Consider the following 20,221-nt stretch of genomic DNA (forward strand, 5'->3'; position numbering starts at 1 on the left):
CACAAACATACGCAAAATTCTGACGGTCCTATCACATATACAGCGCACTCAAATCCCAGAGGTTAGTCTCCTTTCGCTAAATGCGGAAAAAGGTTTTGACTTGGTGACATGGGACCATTTGTATGAATCTTTAAAAAGGTTTGGTTTTCCAGAAGCTTTTATATTAACTATACAAACGCTATATCATATCCCCCCAGATGGAAATAATTGCAAATGGTCATATATCGCCTCCATTCAAAATCCAACGAGGCACTCGACAGGGATGAACTCTGCCCCCATTACTTTTCGTAATATCATGGAACCATTAGCTATAACCCTCAGAGAAAATTTTGATTACTCGGGCATACAAATTCGCTCAGAAAGTTATTCACTGATATGATGTTAATGGTCACACACCCAGAAAAATCTATTCCCACAATTGTCGATATAATTGAGTTACGGCACCTTTGCAGGATAGATGATTAACTTTCATAAATCGGAGATTCTCTCCATTTCAAATATAACAATGAGCCCAGATCAAGCTAGAGCTATATCAAACTTCCGCTTAGTTACTCAAAAACTCAAATGCTTAGGCATATACATTCTCTCCTCTTTAAGTAGTCTTTATAAATTCAATTATCCACCCATTATCAGAAAGACGAAGATTTTTCCAAGTATCCAAAATAAATTCTATCTATCTTTGCTTTGTAGAAATGCTGTGATCAAGTCTATTATTTTTCCCAAGCTAACATACCCATTGCAGGTGCTCCCTCTCTGTCTTAGTAAAAAGTTTAGTGCGCCTGTTTTAGCACTTTCTTATGGCAAATTAAACGACCAAGGATTCATAACGCCAAACTTGGACGAAATAGACTGGGGGGGGGGGGGGATGTGGAATTAGTTTTCCAGATGTGACGGCATGGTATGACAAGAATATTTTGTTAAGTTATCTTTAGAATCTGAGCTAGTTTATCCATACTCATTGACGGCACTTCATCTTCCTAAAAAACAGATTCCAGAAGTAATAATGCATAACATTTTGTTTAGACACTTATAAGGCCTGGAATATCATAGCGAAATGTCTGAAACACCCTCGAGCATTATGTCACTATATGGGGTGACCCTGCATTTCCCCCGGGTCTAGATAATATTTATTTCTCTCCCTGGAAAACTAAGGGCATCGCTTCGATAAAAGATGTCTTTGATCCTGGAGGCACCTTGCTCACTTTCCAACAACTTACAGAAAAGTTTAACCTGCATAATGCCCACTTCTTTATGTACTTACAGTTGCGTCATATCATGCCGCATACGCACAAGAAACTCTCTCTCCCTACATCCAATACTTTAGATGACCTAATGTTTCGAATTAGATTCCTTTACCCAGATTTACTCCCATCAGAAATGCCTAAAATTTGGGCTACTACATGTGAAGCCTGGTCAAGGGACTCTCTTGAACTCAATTCTGCAGTGGATTTGTTTAAGTATAATGACAAACTTTGAAATGGCTCCATTCCACTAGATTACAAGAGACTCATAAGATTTCTTAATCGTGCCCGTGTATCGCAATATCAAAAGGAGGTGTTATGTCCCGGAGGAATCGGGTCTTTGTCCCAAATGTAAGAATACATATGCATCTTTCGATCATAACATTTGGCAATGTAGGAAAGTCCAGAAATTTTGGCATAAAGTCTTAAAAACTTACCTTCAGTCTTGGGTACCCCTCTTTCAAGTGATAAACGTGCCATTTTTCTGTATCATTTAGATAACTGGTCCTCCCTTATCTCACCTAGACAATTTAAAGATGTTAAACTGTTTATTACAGTCACCATCACTATCGCTGAACTAGTTATCTTTCAACATTGGATTAAAACATCCCATCCCTCTTTATTAGAAGTTACTAAAATGTTTGAAAATACGACTTGGTCTCTGCCGCGCTCTAGAAAAAAAGCTGATAATTTTTGCTTTGGTTGTCTAATGATGTGAGGTGGTATGAGAAATGTGACGAGCATTGGTGATATGGGCTTCTCATGGGGATGCTGCCCCACCTTTCTCGCAACTCCCCCTCACTTATGTCTGATTTGTGACATTGCATTGTGTATGAGAGGTGGGGGGGTAGGATTACTCTTGACTGCCTCACTATAATCTCAGATGATACACACGGTCGTTTGCCTTTATTTCTTTATTTTGCCTTAATTACGTTTCATTTAATTTTCTTTTAATTGTTTATTTTTCTTTTACGGTTTTCAATTTCACCCAATGATTTAATATGTACAGTTTACAATTTACTATGGTGATACTCACTAATTGCATAACATCAAAACTTAGCAGATATAAATTATGTAAACGCTTTATTGATCAGCTGTATGTAACGCATCTCGGTCATGTGTAATCTCTTTAATGGATGATGTGTATCCAATGTTATTATAAATGAAAAATTTCTAATGAAAAAAGTTCAGTTTTGGAATAAGATTTTCTACAAGCACGTAGATTTGATGTTTAGCTGTCCAATACTTTTGGTCATGTACTGTATATACACTGGATTTTAATTGTGCATTTCTTAAAACTCACATTTTTACATTAAACTAAAGTAAGGCCATATTAAGATCTTTTCTCTCATTACAACAAATTTAACCTACCACACAAGCTGGAAGATAAAACACAGGCCAATCTCAACCGTTCACATAATTTTATTGCTTATTTAACATTTTCAAAGATACAAAACCAAAGACACATTCAGCCTAAAAGGAAAACAAAGTCAAGGTATGAAAAGACAATTGTCTAAAGGTTGATAACCCTGTGTCCCAAAGGGCACATGAAAAGGCATAATTCCATAACAAGACAATGCTCCAGCAAAAGTGTGAAATTAACTATCTGCAATATAGTTTATATAAATAAAATACAGGGCTCAGGTGGTTAAGATTGCTTTCAAAAAAGGTGCCCTTGTGTGATTGTATATGTATAATCCTGTACTCAACATAAACGGTATAAAAAAACATCTAGCCCACAACATTAAATAACTCCATACCCGCCCTCCAATCTCATTTTGAAAAGGCGCCAGATTAACATGTGATAAAACTACCTGGATGCAACGAGCAGACAGGACGTGAGAGAACTGAGACCAACAAATAATTGTATATTTATATAGCGGAATAGTCCTTCCTTACGATTAGAAACGTCAGAAGTGATCGCAATGCATTTTATAAGCAGTGGAAGACTAGGTATTAAAAAGCAATGCTACATTTGGTGTAGTACCCACTCCCTAATGACATCATTAGTTTGTTTTCACCCTCCCACATCTAATGTGCAAAATAAAAAAATACTATGATCATATATTATGTATATATATATATCTATAAATAAAATCAGTCTTCTGTTGCTATAATGCACCTCAAATAAAAAATAAAAAACCAAAAAACACATTTAAAACTACTGATTCATGAAGACTATTTGTTACAGAAGAAACTTCTGTTCTGCGGATCGATAAATATACAGATATTGGGTATTAACCAGTGCTGAGCGTATTTACTGTAATTATTTGCCCTGGAAGCAATGCGAGCAATTAAATTACAATCTATAGAGCTTACTCAATCAGATGTGTTCAGATCTAGATCATTTTTTACTAGTTATGTTTTGTAAGAATTCTGTAATATCAAAACTGGTCTTCGTGTCAATGCTTCCATTGATATAACTGTCTAAGCAGCTTTAGAGTACAATAGATGTTAGACACTAATCACTGCAGTGCATGGGACATAATCACACGCCTTGCAATGTGCTGGAAGTCCCTTTGGTCATTATAGTGTTCTGTAGAAGGAGGGTCTTCAATTGTGCATAATCAGCATAGACAAAGTTTAATCTTCTACATGAAATAAATGAATTATGCTCCATCCTGGAGCACTTTTAATGAATAAAACATTGCAATAAAATAAATCTAAATAAAATGTCTGTTTCTATATTTCTTACACTAGTATACACAAACAGCTGAATGAAGAAAGGTAAAACTGACCACCCAAAAAGTATCAGTAGAGAAACTATCTGTATAGAACACAGATGTAACTGCTAAAACGTTCCAGAATAACAGTTGTCCTGCACACCCTGGAACATGTCTCCGCATGGGAACAGGAAGCGGCCATTCTGTCTTCACAAGACGTGGAATCACAGGCTAGTAGTTTATCAAATGAGCTTGATAGACACCATCATCTTTATCAATCTGGGGAGAATAGTAAAAGAATACATTTTTTTTTTTATACATTACACGTGTGAAGAGACTGATGCCTGTATGGTGAATATAAAAAGTCTACACACCCTTACTGAAATTGCAGGCTTTTGCAATGTAAAGCCTAAAACAAAGGTAATTCATGTCAAACCTTTTTCCACCTTTAAATGTGGCTTTGCAACCAATTCAACGCCATTTAATGCATTTGTGATGGACAGAACTTAAAGATGTCTGTTGATGAAGGAAGAGATCTATAATGCATTTTGGAGTGTGGGTTGATGATGTTTATAAGGCTTTTGTCTTCTCAGCCTCAACTTTTCGATGACAGAGGCGAATACCGATTGCCAGGGCTCCCCAAGAATACTTGCTACAGTTTCTTTAGGAACAAATTGCATACAAGTCTAACATCCTTTACAGAGAATCACCACTTTACATTTGGCATTAATACTGTATTAATGTATCAAAGGCTGTGAATGGCAGAATAATATGTAGTGAATTATAAGCTATTTCCATCATGTTCTATTTGTTCTTCTGCCGCAGGTCAACATGTTAGGATGGAGGTGCCTAATATAGTCAGGTCTGTAGACTAGTTCTGCAGAAACGTAGTATGCGGAATGGTAGGACACAGGGCCAGTGATGTCACAGCAGCTCAAATTACTAATCTCAGCTTTGTGACCTTAAACGGGTTCTCACTACCATATTGTCCTACAGATGTGGATAGAATTGCAGCTGTCAAATGAAGTAGGGAGGCAATACTTTAAAAAACATTTAACAAGGCTGCAGTGAAATAGGTTAGCACTGAACAATATATTTAGGTCTGAATATTATAATGTAGTGGTTTAGTGGCCCTTTAGTTAATTCCTACATGGTTTACTAAATTCAAAATTCAATGCTAGAAGGGGAAACATGGTTGGACTGACGTGTTGGGGTCTCCTACATTAAGTGGTTTTCTCACAACCTTTGATGTTTGCTAATAACTAACTTCACCTGCTGCCGCCTGCCACTGCATTTAATTCAAGTTCATGTACAGTGTAATTTAGCAATTAAATCTTTGTTTATCTCGATTTCCCAGCTTCACTCTCACCATCTAGTTGTTCTACTCCTGCTTTCTCTCAGGAATGAACCTTTTTCACTTCCTACTTCTGCTTTTCACAAACTCTCTCACCTCTTTATTGCTCTCCTGCCCCTAATTCTTTCTCCCACACTGTTTTTCTATTGCCTTTGTATTTACTGCTCTACCATAACATTGTTGTGAAAAAAAATGGTGCCTTGCTGTTGTTTTACCACGTTGATTACATTGCTACGGTTATAACTCCTTTTCTACCATCCACATTTCTACACTAACTAGGTCCAGCCACCCATCATGGCCCCTGCACCATTCTGGCCGTTGCCCAATTGTCCTCTGCACCACTCAAGCCTATGTACCATTATGGCCTCAGTATCTTGCAGAGCTCTGCACCATGGTGAACACCACAATGCTTATTGTGTCATTACCCCCTCCCTTTACAATGTAAACTCACAGGCAGAGTGCTCTACACTAATGTCTCATGTCTGTACCCTATGTCTCACCACTCTCTTCGTCCTCCTCTCTGTCCCTGTTTTGGCTTATGCGGATTTGTTTTTGTATGCTACGTGATATGTTCTGTTAGTTGCGTCTATGCATGTATTATGTTCATCTGTAGCCACTGTTCCTATCTGTATGTACTTATGTAATCTTGTCATTCTGTTGCATGTTCCAATCCCCTATGTATGGCGCTGTGGAAGCCTAATGGAATAAAATAATAAATAATAATAATAATAATAGTGCAGTCATACAATACCTTGCAGTCTGCCTTGGGTTGAACGTTGGGTTTCTGAGCCAACTTTGGCTTCTTTAGAATTCCGGGTTTCTGAGCAGACAATGGTTTTGCTATGTCATCCGTATCATCATACACTCCTGCCAGGGCATAATGCTTCTTTCTAAGGTCACCGAGCCGCACTCTTTCATTCTGCAGGCTGTTCTCCAATTCAAGGACTTTAACCTGGGAGTGAAATGATACAAATAGGCCAAGTCAGTGTTTTGGAGACACACAACTATCACCCAGGTAGGTAAACATAACTTTTTTTTCTATTCAGTTTTCATATTTGCCACAGAATGTGTTATTAAATACCATAGACTTGTGTGCCAGACATCCTGGTATATGATACAGTACATACAACACAAGCTCCGCTACCAGGGGCACAATAGTAGGAATGATTACTTTTGCTATCTTTCATGCAGCCGGCACAATGTATGTCAATTACCTGGCTTTCCATCTCTTCTTTCTTAAGTTTAATGAGGGACATTCCAGAGAAATCCATTGTATCTGTAGGAAACATGTCATTAGTAGGATCGTCAGTTTCTCAGACTTGCTTGTGACATAACATCAATTAAATATACCTTTATCTTCAATCTGTTCTTGGCCTGATTTTGTGGAGGCCACTACATTGGCTGCCATCTCGTTTACATGACGGGAGCATTGCTGCAGCTTTGGTAGGTTCTTACTGTTTCTATCTGCCTTCACCTGCAAGGATACAATATATCACCACCTATCCGAACTTGTGTTATCAGTGCCCAAGCGATACTGTACAATAAATACAGGGGAGTAGGCCTCAGATACTGCGTTATAATGACGTCACAGATGTCCATTTTCAGAAAACGCCATTTCCTACACAGTACACACAATAACCGTTCATCTAAAAGAAGTTTACACTTTAACTCTGAAACATTCTCTAAGAGTGCACCTGCCTATAGAGTAACCGTATAGTATGTAGCTGGTCTGTGCGGATTACCTTGGAAGCAGCCACTAGCTGTGCAGTACTGGCAGCAATCTCATGGGATCCAACAATGAGTTCTTCATATTTGCCTTTATGGAGGACTACTTTATCTGCAGATTCCCTGAGAACGGCAATAGTTTCATAAGAGGAAAATAAGGTTTTATGCACAGAATTTCACACAGGATTCATTTTTAAAGCATCGAGTCAGAGAAACTAGATTACCCTCCGTATCATTGGCCATCACAGAGCATGTTCATTAAACTTGATAACTAGGGAATTGATGCTAAATACAAGTATAAACGTAACGGTTTTAAATTTATGTTGTGTGACAATGAGATGGTGAAATGTAATAAATTGCATGGGCCATTACACAAGTTGGGTGGCTCCCCATCCCACAGCCTTTGAAGCAGATATCAGTCCTTCGGTCCAGCGGGAGTTCTTGGCATAGAATTCTTGTGTTGTCGCGGCTCCCTGTAATATAGTTGTCAAGTAAATGTTACAGTAGTAGAGTATCAAGGGATGTCTCAAATCTGATTCAGTTACAATAAAACCATTTTCTAATGCTGTGGTTATGTTACAATCTATTCTGTGGAGCAGAGGTCCTGAAACTATCCTCCAGAGACACAGATCTGTTCCAAAGTATTCCTTCAGATGAGACAATGACAACTCATTCAGCTTGTACATTATTAAAGGTAAATCCACTCTTGTGGAATATATTCAAAGTAGAAATATAGACCCTGCCCAAATTGGATGCACACTCTACCACAGATGTCTCACTAAGTGTTAAAACAAGATATGGGTTATATTTGCAAAACTGATTGTTTGTACCTTACACACACACAAACATACATGGTTTTCTTTTTTTCCCCCACAAGAACAACTTGAGCAAAAGACCAATCTCTAGTACAGTGATAGGTAACAGGCAGTCCTCCGAGCATTCACTTGCAGCATCCAGCAGCTTCCTGATATATTGTCAAGTTTGTTATAATTTGTAACTCTTGTTTAATATGCTTGCTGATATGTAGTTACATGTGTCTTTTTTTTGTTTGATTAAATGTATTATTTTCACTTATTACTAAGATTAAGGGCAATGAGCGCCACTTTTGAAAGTTAGAGGGTAGTCATACAGCCCCTCAAGTGTATCAGTTTGCCCATCACTGCTCTAGCAGCAACTGTAGTCATTAATTACAATGTCATTGCTAAACCACTAATGATTAGTGGTGGTTTGAAGTGTTTGTGCACTTCTTCTGTTTGGTGGTCAATACAAAGTGAAAATATTAAAGTGATTCCATAATAAAATTTGATATTGTCATGTGAGAAACTAAGTATAAAATAAAATGTACATTTTTATTTATTTTTTTTCAAACTAGAGACAAGCATATTGACATAAAGAGATACAAAATTGGATGCAACAACATCTTGGCGTGAACTATTCGGCTGTCAGTGTAAACTTTGTGATACGCCACAACAGAAATATGCTGTGCAGATAGGTAAAATTGAAACATACTCTCCCACTCTCCACAATCTCCTTCTGTAAATCTGTAGAGGTTATGACCAGCATTCGAATGGCCTGTAGCAGAAACAGTGTAATATTAACACCATGTATAGTACTGAGTGAATTATAATGCTATAAGATTACAGAAAATGTTTTTTATTTAGACGTATTTACAATGAAATCTTAGTATTTCAGCTTCAGCATAAGTATCTATTTGCATAAAACAACATTCAACAATTTTGATTATCTGGCCCTTCTACAACCTCTAGTTATAGAAGGGCTCCACTGAAGCCAATGCCTCTTCTTTTCTTGCACTATCTTACAGCATCAATGTCACTGGTGCTATTGCTGTACTGTACATAGGGATTTTTGGACATAACAGAAATTATACAATGTAATTTACAGACCTCTATTTTTAAATGGAAACTCTTACCCATTTACTAGTATAATCTAATTATACTTATATTTTCTATATATGTTTAAGAAAAAAAAAATGCTTATTCAAAAATGATCTGCCATTATATGAGTGAGACCTGCCAAACTAATTTTGCCTCAGCAATTTTGCTATTCAATAAAACAGTGACATCTAGTGGCTAATCTACCTAGAACTGAAGATTTACTATGCACAATGCACTTTTCAGAACTGGGGTACCTCTGTTTACTAGGGAACTCAGAGATCCATCATTTGTTCTTAAATTATTATTTTGTTATAGTTAGGCTTTAAGTATTATCTCCCATCACGGTTCATTGAGTGCTCACCTTCATCAGGTCTGTGCACGAATTGAGAATCCTATACAAAGACATACAAAAGTACATATTAGATTCAGCATATAATAAATGCAATACATAGCAGAGAACTTTGGAAAGCCGTGGTATTGTTTGCCAAGTCTGATAAAGCATTTGATACCAAAATATTTATTTGATATGTGTCAACTGTGAAATTATATTATAATACGACTTTTATTGTTTTGAACAACTTTTTAATTAGTAATTTTTGGTTGCATCTGCAAAAACAAAAAAAGGGGTATATGCAATATTTAGCATTACATTACATTATACAAATCTATGTAACAGGCATGAATCTACCACAAGCTGGTGCTAAAGTATGCACTTAATTCTCAACTGTGAAACTGGTTGAATTCAAATGCTCATTTCTCCATTTATATCACGCTACCATTGACTTGGTGAAAAACCCCCCACTACCAAAGTCCATAGGACAGGACTGAAGGACACTACTCAACCTTTAAATAGAGCGAGATAAGGGTGGGAACCACAGAAATGGATTTAAAGAAAGTATAAAAAATTTAATTTTTGGACTTGGGTAAAAATCAGTTTCTCTTAGTCCATTGTAGGACACGGGGACATTGGGGTATAGAGTAGGACAGGGCGAACTGGCACTTTAAATTCTGTTTAACAAAGCACTAGCCCCTCCCCCTCTATACCTCACTTCCTGCTAGCCTCAGTTTATGTTTAACCAAGCCCACAGAAAGCGGAGATAGAGAGAAAACAAGAAAAGAGAATAATAAAAAAGAAACATCATTCTCTTAACCAAACAACATGTCAAACAATAGGAGAAACCAGAGCATTAAGGGTGGGCGCCCGGTGTCTTCCAATGGACTAAGAGAAACGGATTTTACGCAAGTACAAAAATCCCATTTTTTCTATTCTCCTTTGTGGGACACCGGGGACATTGGGGACATCCCAAAGCTGCCTCATGGGAGGGAATTTTCAGAAGAAACGGCACAAAGCACCTTCCTTCCAAAACTTGCATCCTTGGATGTAAACACATTAAACTTGTAAAACATAGTGAATGTGTGTACACGTGGTCGCCCTACACAGCTGTTCACTGGAGGCACCATGGCGGGCTGCCCAAGAAGCACTTACCTTGTAGAGTGCGCCCGTCGATTATCTGGGACAGGCTCCCCAGCCCCACTATAAGCCTGACTGATAACAGCCATAATCCACCTAGCAAGTGTCATCTTAGAAGCTGGGCAGCCTCTCGAGATCATAGAGAATCAAAAGATCCTCAGTTCTGCACACATTCCAAGACCTTCGCACATAAATGCGCAAGGCTCAGACCACATCGAGATAACTAATAGAACCATCGTTTTCCGAAGACCTAGAATTGGATTGGACAGGAATGACAATGTCTTGATTAAATGAAATCTAGACACGACCTTAAGAAGGAAAGAAGGCTTGGTTGGAAGAACTGCCCTGTCTTCATGAAAAACAAGAAGAGGAGACTTGCAAGATAAAGAGCAAGCTCTGAAACTCTTGTTGCCATAGATATGGCCAAAAGGAAGACCATCTTCCAGGTCAGAGATTTGAATTCCACTGTATTCAAGGGTTCAAAAGGCGGATGCTGTAAAGCATTAAACACCAAATTTAAATCCCATGGTGCTACCGGAGGAACATATGGAGGTTGTACATGGAGCACGCCCTGAATCAAAGTGTGCACATCAGGTATGATAGCAACCGATCCCTGAACAAGAGTAGACCGGCTCCCACCATGGGTGACAGTGGCAGAGCAAAATGCCCCTCGTGCGGACTGCTTGTCTGCAGGCTTCGCTGCTGGAAGTCCAGGCCCGATGCCCACGCTGCAAACCACCCCTGGGGGCAGATGACTGGCCCCTGGAGGATTGGCCTCAGGAATATTCACCCTAAAACCTGCCCGAGGACCGGAACCTGGACATTCTTTGTTTGGTAGCATTAACAGGAAGAAAAGTGTTCTTTCCTCTCGTTGCTTGACTGATAATTGAGTCATGCTGAGGGCCAAACAAAAAACACTCCCAGAAAAAGGAATGACTTAGAAAGTAAGCTCTCTAATGAGCAGGCTTTTGAAGTGGAAGAGGGCACAACTGAAACAAAAGAAGCACATGTGTTTCAGAGTGGGGATTGGGATAGTTGTGAGTATGTATTAGTGTGAAGTGTATTAATCAGGGATAAAGTCACCTCTAAAAAAAAAAGAGATGGGTTTTCAAAGAGCATCTAAAGATTTGCAGGCTGTGGGAAAGTCTGATTGAGCATAGTAGGGAATTCCATAAGTGGAGAGCAGCACAGGAGAGGTCATGTAGGCGGGAGTGAGACGTGGTTACAAGAGACGAGACAAGGAGCAGGTTAGAGGCAGATCTAAGAGGATGGGAGGGAGAGTATTTGGATATGAGAATTGAGATGTATGCAGGGGTAGTGAAGATCAGTCTTGCAGCAGCATTTAGGATTGATTGAAGTGTGGATAAATGGGTGTCAGGAATGCCAGATAGCAGGAGGTTGCAATAGTGAAGACAGGAGAAGATGAGAGAATTTATAAGAGTTTTGGTAGCATGTTGAGTAAGAAAAGGGCATATTCTGTTTTTTATACTTTTTTTTTTTTTTTCTTACCTTGCTAGTATAATAATCTGAAAATGTATCTCTTTTCATAGATGGTATATTTTATGCATAAGTTAAGCATGTAAACATCTCAAGACTGTACAGACAAACAAGGTGGGTAGAATCCCACATACCTAATCGTCGTGGGGCACATGCTGTCATGTCAGCTTACGACATACTAGATACTAGAAATTAATCTTATTTGGAGCCAAATCTACCTACTAACCTGAAGAGATGTCTAAGTTGGTCAAAAACAAACCAAAAAAATCCTTCCTGATCTCTTACAAGAAATACATGCAATCCATTGACATCCAGTTAAAAAGCCATTATTGCACAAATATAAAAATGCATATGCAATATATTCTTTAAGTATGTCTCCAAGCAACTGATCTACATCTTAACAGAGTGCAAATGGGAGACTAGCAACAGGATTACATTTCAAACACAAATAGATTTGAAATGGGCATATTGGTTGGCAATTACTCACTATTGTAATTGATATATACATAATTGCCATAGACAAGCGAGTACACTGGTTGCATTTTTTCCCCCAAAGAATATATATTTCACAATACAGCAATGTTCTTGCTTGTAAACAGTGTTGGTACAATATTAGAGTGAGCAACAGATTCAGGTAGATTCTGAATATTTATCATTTCGTAATGAAGAATATTCTGAAATGTTGTAATCAAATAATTATAGATTGTATGTGGACACTGATGTAATGTTACTTTATTTTTGGGAAAAAAATAGTCTGTTAGACAAACCTCTCGTTTACTTCCAGCTTGACTCCAGAGCTGTCTTTCCGAGCCAGGTTCATCATTTCCTGTCAGAGAATTAGAGATCAAGAGTTTTTTTCAACTTCTATAATGCCCTGTCCTTGGTCTGTCTATACATCCATATACACACATACACACACACACACACACACACACACACACACACATATACACACACACACAATTTATTATCTCTATATCCATCTATCTTAATTGTGTCCAAAGATCCCCATTGTTTATTTATCATGATTTTTCTAACACTATACATAAATACAAACAGGAATTATTGTCAAGTATTCACTATATCAGGGACAACAGTGTCAGGTGATAATAAATGGGCCATCAGAAATGTAGCTGCAACTCCAACTGCTGCATAACATTTACATGTTTACCTCGGTATAAAGAACAAATGGCAATGTAGAACTGTTTGGGGAAAATGGTATTCTATATATTTGCTTTTCCATTGTGTCAAGCACGGAGAGACTATTTAGGTTGGTGAAGTACCTGGAAACTGAAATGGTGAAAAACCATTGTTACACAATAAAATTCACCACACCCTCTGTGACTTCAGCAACTGAGTGTTAAAGCCACACAACTAACCCTGTAGGCTTAACAGAGGAGCGGTCTCCAGAGCACACAACAGGTAGAACAAGAAAGGGCAGATTATAGCCATGAAAATAAAGTTGTGTGTGTATTCTGCATTATGCCTGTGTGACTTTTGTACTACTATGCTTATCTGTGCTGGATGGCTTAGTGGTTAGCACTTCTGCCTCACAGCACTGGGGTCCTGAGTTCGATTCCCGACCATGGCCTTATCTGTGTGGAGTTTGTATGTTCTCCCCGTGTTTGCGTGAGTGCTCCAGTTTCCTCCCACGCTCCAAAAACATACTAATAGGTTAATAAATGATGATGTTTAATGTTAAACTTCAAAATTCATAAATAAACTTGTGTATTCACAGTATCTAATATAGAGACACTATGCTTAAAATTAAACTCCCCATATTTAGTCCCATAAACTGACAGGTGCAGTCTGTAAAGGCAAACTCATTGCCAAAATTTGTTTCAGAAAATGACATGCCTAGGTAGAAAAATTGCTTCATATTTCTAGCAGCAGTATCACTTATTTTACAGTAACCCCCCCTCCCCACACACCCCTAAAATAATGGCAGAGATCATCTAATCAGTACTAAAGACACAAAAGTTTAAAAACTGAAGAAATTCAAAGCTCTCCTACCACCAGCTGCAGTAAAATGACCATTAGCCAATCGGCCATGGGTGTGCTAGATGTTGGACCCCTACATTTCTGTTGGGTGGATAATTGGGGTTTAATGTAGAATACAAGTATTCCAGAGTGTAGTAATTTATTAAGAAATGCTACTGGCAGCAAACTTTGCACTATTTGCCATACATTTCACAGAATACAGCTTGTTAATGTAAATCGATAGCCAGGGCAAGACGATACTATAGTGACCGCGGGAACAAATCACCAGCTTAAATTCAGGGTGGACATGGCATCAGTACAGTATAGGCAAACTACAATGCCTGAGTAGCCAGAAATTGTAAGAGTTCACATAATGTGCTAGAGCAGTGTTTCCCAGATCCAGTCCTCATGGCCCATACAGTTCAGGTTTTCCAGGTTACAAGTTATATAATTTATACCACCTATGGATCTGTTACAATGTGTCAGTCAGTAATGACTACACCTGTGCTCCAGCAAGGAGATATGGAAAACATGCACTGTTAGGGAGCCCTGAGGACTAGGTTTGGAAAACACAGAGTAGAGTATCAGGCACTAAATAAAAACACACATTCAATTTAAAATGACAATGCACTTCTAAATCTAACTGTATATACCTACAGAGATCTCTATAAATTTGATTAGTAGTTCCCAAAATGTGCTGACCATATATAATCTACATTGTTAGAAATCTAATTTGTGTTATACCTGCCAGGTGCACTATTCAGAGTTTACCATGCAATAACCAGAAACACCAACACAAAGACAGCTCTGGGCTCCATAAAACACACATTTAATGAAATTGCTTGACAAAACACACAGTACTCTGTACTAATGCTATAATCATATTTGCAGACTATGACCAACATTAGCTTAATATTTAAGATGAATCTATAAAAGGAACTTATGTTTGAAATGGTTTAAATGTAGTTGGCCGGTCACCGGTGGAATTTACATTTATCACACAATAAATAAGCCCATTACAAACGAGTCACCACCTCACCTCAATCCTTCGCACGGCATCTTCAATGGCTTGAGAGGTTGACGCCATCTCCTTGTCCACCATGTCCCCCAGCTCTTCCTGCTTGATATCCAAACTCTTCGGCCTTAACTCCTGAAACAAAGGAAACAAAAATTAAATATAATAAGCTTTATGGCATCTATGGCCATTTGTCAATATATATATATATATATATATATATATATATATATATATATATATATATATATATATATATATATATATATATATATATATATATATATATATAAAGCAATAAAAAGGATGCTAGAAAGTAAAGTAGGAGCTTTGGATACATAGGCTTTTTTTAAATGGAACAGGCCCACAAGCAATGGCATAATAACAACAGTTATTTCACAATCAAATTATAGGATTCAATAGAATATGTACTGATTTCAATTCGCTAAGTGCAGGCATTTAGTTTAACCATGATCTGACAGCCCAGATTGTGCGCCACGGTATCATTCAGCCCAATAATCAAATGACTATCCTTCCAATGTCACCACATATGTGTTTAGGGGCCAGAAACTGCCTGTGCGTGGGAACCTTAAGATATTTTAAATGAAAGGTAACATGTTATCTATTTCACAGCATCAACCATTTAAGCTCAATGCAATGTATTTAAACAGTCTGTCTGATGATCACAAAGAATGTTGTCCCATGATAAAGCACTTTAATTAAGGGTCCTTTAATTTAAAAGCAAGAATGAGAGCAAAATACATCATGTTTTCTCAAGTTTCTCTTCAAGTCTCCTTTCCTTGAGTGAGAAAACGTTAAAAAATAAATGAGAGACTCTGGCCTGAAGATTAAATGTAGCTGTACACGGATAATGAAAGCCTCAAAAACGTAACCATTTGCACCATTTGTAAGTGTAAAGAAATAAATCCTCTTTAAAGCATAATTCGATTGTCAAATCACCAATTCAGATATGTGCATAGAAGAAATATATTTAACATCTAAGACAGATTTATTGAAAAGTGATCTGTACCTCTCCCAGTCCAAAGATATTCTGCAGTGTTCTTCTAACCTCCGTCAGATCTGCATCGTTTAAAGACTGTTTATTCTTCAGATCATTTAGATACCGCAAACTCTGGTTCCCGCACTCCCTACAGCTGTCATTCAGTCCTGTAACATTAATACTGGTCATGTAATGCAAAAGCATCAACACAATAAATGGCGCATATCGATTCAGTGGCAGAAAGAAAAACAAAAAAGAGACATCTTTACTTACGATCTGCATGGTCAGTTGGAGCCAAGTGTGAGGTTGCACTGCCGTTTACAATGGTATCTGCAGTTAAGTGGGCAAACTGAGCAAGTGCTCCAACCAAGTCAGAGGCATCTGAGGGGTGGAGAAATATTTGCAATATTTAAACACAGGTGCTCCATCATGTTTTATCTTTCCAAAGCATATTGTATTGCTTAATTTGATTTTATAAAGATCTCCATAAACGATGGAACAATGTTGGGATTATTCTGAAGTGAGTATGCACTCACGACCAGCAATGTAGGCAGATCTCTATAGAGTTTATAGAGTCATGATCTTTTCAGCAGATTGTTATGACAGATGAAGAGCACAGATCTGAAGGTAGAGCGTGTAAGTGTGTATATATGAATCGGCATGCTAATCGGGACTTTCAGTTGTTGGTAAAAATCATTAAAGATATCGCATCTGGAGAAATCTACTGTAGTGTGTACCTTGCTTTAAACTCTACTAAGCCACTAAATCTAAACTCTTAAGTCCACACACCCAGAACATGCCGGCAAATACTAGGGTCTGAGACGACATAAGACAGCATGCAAACATACACCCACCTGTCATGTTCTGTACATATTTAGAGTGTCCGTCCTCAAGCGGGGTTAATGAGTCTATAGCAGTTTGAGCTCTGCTCACAAGATAATCTGTAAAAATGGAATAGTGTTAGATAAAACATGACAGGACATTTTAAAAGATGTAAAGGAAGCACAATTGATACAGGCATGACACTAGTTAAAAGTTTTGATAACACCATGTAACGTGTCAGCTTCTTTAAGAAAGTGTTAGAAGTACATTCATTAAAGTTTCAGGCTTCCATGCAGTGCACTGTACTCAATGAGCGTTCCCATAGAACTCCTTATATGTATGACCCTAATTGCTCAGTAAAACACAGAAAGTAATTCTGCATTTAACGGTTATGAGAGACAGCTGCTATGTTTATATGCTGCAGTAATATGAAATAAGCTAAAGAACAATATCCAGTGGTAAATTCTTGCTCTTTTTCTTCAACCTTTCTTCAGCTATGCATCTCCATCAACTCAGTCTCAGGTGCCTGCTAACAGAAGTTAGTTGGGTGGCTATTTGGAGTCAACCACTGCTTTTTTGAAGCTCCGGAATATTAACAATTTTGGTTTATTTTACATAGGAGATGGGAGATGTGTTATTTAATTAAAAAATATTTGATCTCAGGTGACTGCTATGCATGTGTCTGGGAACTCAACTGCTTACTGTGAGATGACACCTTAGATTTTGATTGGGGGGGTGGTGGGGGGAAGGGTACCAAGCATATGTAGGTTTTCCACAATGAAAAATGAGTATTTTTACAGCCCTTTAAAATACAAATATAGGCACATTTCTGATAATCAAAGAACATGGTCACAGATGGGCCTTAAAAAAAAAATGAAAAAAAAAAAATGTAAAAACATCTTGCTGTTAAACAATCATCCATATAACACCACAACCACTCTTTCCCACTTTGTACAAAGCGGAATTCTAATAGCAGGCTACCAACAAAGCAACGCGAAATCCTTCGGAATCACTGGTACCTGGTGAACTGGTGCAGCGGATATGAAGAGGATCATCAAGTTTGGCTACAGCATCCTGGATGATGTTCTCTGCTTTCTTCACAGTTCCCAAAATAATGTTAAATTGGTCCTCTAACATCTTCTGATAAAGTTTCTGTTCATCTGCGGTCTAAGGAACACAACAAGGCATGTTCATATCCAGAACAGATAGGGTAGAAACTACCAGCTCTGTCCCAAAATAAATCCGTAAAAAAACACCCCCCGACAGGGTGGCAGAGTAAGCCCACCAGGTCAATACTAAATGCTACTTGTGACTGCCTTGTAAGGGAATGCCTACGCCCACTCCATGGCATGAAAATGTGCCTCATCATAGAGCCAACAGAAGCCTTCACTGGAACAAGCTCTCAGACAAATTTGTAGAGTTTCTTAGGTTGTCAAGAACACGTTGAAGAATGATTCATCTGACCATATCACCTTCCACCACTGCCTGCTTATTCTGCACCACTGAACTCACAGACATTGCCCTATGTGTTGAGTGGTGCGTGTGCAACCCGACTATTCTGGACACACAAGTGATCAAATTGGACACTTGCAGTTGGAAATTAACTGCACACACAGAAGAGAAAAAAAAAGTAGTCACAATCGCCTTCAGATCACACTTATCACCATAGCTGATAATGAGCGAATACAACTTATCGTCATTAAGGTAATTTTGGTTCCCATATTTACCTTTGTTTTATTGTATGAATGTGAAATAATACTTTTTACATGGTTGTCATACATTTTAGTGTGCCTCTAAAGCAATGTGTGCTTAGTAAACCTATTTTTTTTTTTTTTCCAATAATGGTTTTTATTAAAGCTTTTGGTTACAGGGTATAAGTAAACCTATTTTTTAATGGCGCTCACCATCTGCAAATTTGGGCCCCCAACATTTGCTCTACGCACCACAGTCCTTCGCTTATTGTAACATGGAGATTTTGCTGGACAGCATGCTCCAGTGCTTTATCAATCGTCAGCAACACATACAATATTTAACACTCCCCTAAACCAACTATTTTACTAAAATTCTTTAGGCACTTAAATATGTTGTTGGCGCTTTATAGTACACCATTAATAATCGCCATTGTATCGCAATCTTGTTTCGCTAGAGTGGAACACGGTATAATTCCTTTGTACTGGACACGGCCATATGCATTTATCTTGCCTCTGTACAGAGCTGAGGAATATGCTGTTGTACTAGGCCGTTTCATACCGCTCTGATACTTGTACAGATACTGATGCTATCTGACTTCTACGCACAATTACTGCAATGCTTTGACAATTACTTTTTATGCTCAGAACGCTTACATTAATACTATGACATTCCATATTTTTCTATTACCTTTTTGCCAAGTTTATCATTCAGGTCACGTATTTCACTGGCTCTTTTCTCTTGCTCTTGGTTGAATAAAGATTCAGTCTCCTGAGCCACATTTTTGACTGAAAGCAATTCCGAGTCTCTAGAGTTCAACAAACTTTTCAACGAGTCCTTCTCTGCTTCAAGTGCTGCCAGTTGGGAATTCAGTTGAGATTCGGACTAAAAATGCACAGAAATCCAACACACAAGCAATGTTTTAAGACTCAGGAGATACAGTAACCTACAAAAAACACTTAAAATGGGAAATAATTTCCACTTTAGATGTAATCTCCTCATTAGACTAATATATTATTTTTGCAATTTTTAGATCTTTTCAGCCTACAGCAATGAATTGGTTATCTCCAAATAGGTGACATTACTACTACTTTACTACTACTTACTCTCTACTTGCTATAATTTCAACATAATTATTTTCACAATACAATAGCGTTATGTGCCAAATATTTTCGTGCATTTGATTGCATTCTTTTAATATCAAAAACCGCATGTTGCGCAGAACCAAATACAATGAAACCAAAAGGTGAAAGGAAAGTTAAAATAAAACCAAATGGTCAGGAAACAAGAAAAATAATATGCAGGCGAAAACAGATCATAAAATAATAAAAAGTAGAAAAACATGGTTCACATAATATATCGCTAAATGTCACTATAATACAAATAACTAATAATAAAAGTAAACAGAACATAAGAAAATCAAATGGAAAGTGTTGACGTTATCCAGAGGTTCTAAACCGGCTCCGATGTCTTTTAGGATGCTGGTCAGCACCATAGGTTAGAATTCCTCTACCTTTTATCTTAACCTGAATAATGTTTAATTGGTATGAATTAGTCTTTAGAAGGGTTTCCTTTTTATGTGTAAGGTATCCTTCACTGCATGCGCTTTCCTGGGTACTAAACTTTAAAACAAGATTTCTGAAACATTCAGCATACCCATCAAAATGTTGAATTCTGGGGAAAGGGGCAGTAGGGGAGTGTGGGTAAAAAGGAGAAGGGGGAGCGGACAGGCACAAAGCAGTTAAGAGATCAAATCGGAGTAAATGCTAGACATTGGGGGACATGTACATAACAGCATCTACAACAATATAACACAGCTTGCCACATATTTTCAAGATGTACGGTGCCCAGTCCGAAGGATCCAGAGGC

The 20,221-nt window shown here is 37.9% G+C and overlaps 1 protein-coding gene across 1 annotated transcript in view; it reads right to left on the reverse strand.

The window, feature by feature from the left end:
- Nucleotides 1–2,647: 2,647 nt before the first annotated feature.
- HIP1R (huntingtin interacting protein 1 related) overlaps nt 2,648–20,221 on the reverse strand; it is a 79,411-nt gene continuing 61,837 nt past the window's right edge. The window contains exons 20-34 of the mRNA XM_075177756.1: nt 19,043–19,237; nt 17,683–17,830; nt 16,696–16,782; nt 16,115–16,222; nt 15,872–16,008; nt 14,866–14,976; nt 12,614–12,672; nt 9,240–9,270; nt 8,493–8,555; nt 7,356–7,456; nt 7,001–7,106; nt 6,609–6,732; nt 6,473–6,534; nt 6,010–6,210; nt 2,648–4,183 (exon numbers count right to left, since the gene is read on the reverse strand). Of these exons, the coding sequence (XP_075033857.1) occupies nt 4,136–4,183; nt 6,010–6,210; nt 6,473–6,534; nt 6,609–6,732; nt 7,001–7,106; nt 7,356–7,456; nt 8,493–8,555; nt 9,240–9,270; nt 12,614–12,672; nt 14,866–14,976; nt 15,872–16,008; nt 16,115–16,222; nt 16,696–16,782; nt 17,683–17,830; nt 19,043–19,237 (1,581 nt within the window). The 3' untranslated portion in view covers nt 2,648–4,135. The remainder of the gene's footprint in view (nt 4,184–6,009; nt 6,211–6,472; nt 6,535–6,608; nt 6,733–7,000; nt 7,107–7,355; nt 7,457–8,492; nt 8,556–9,239; nt 9,271–12,613; nt 12,673–14,865; nt 14,977–15,871; nt 16,009–16,114; nt 16,223–16,695; nt 16,783–17,682; nt 17,831–19,042; nt 19,238–20,221) is intronic.

Source organism: Mixophyes fleayi, chromosome 1 (assembly GCF_038048845.1).
Source record: "Mixophyes fleayi isolate aMixFle1 chromosome 1, aMixFle1.hap1, whole genome shotgun sequence".
Lineage (NCBI taxonomy): Eukaryota > Metazoa > Chordata > Amphibia > Anura > Limnodynastidae > Mixophyes > Mixophyes fleayi.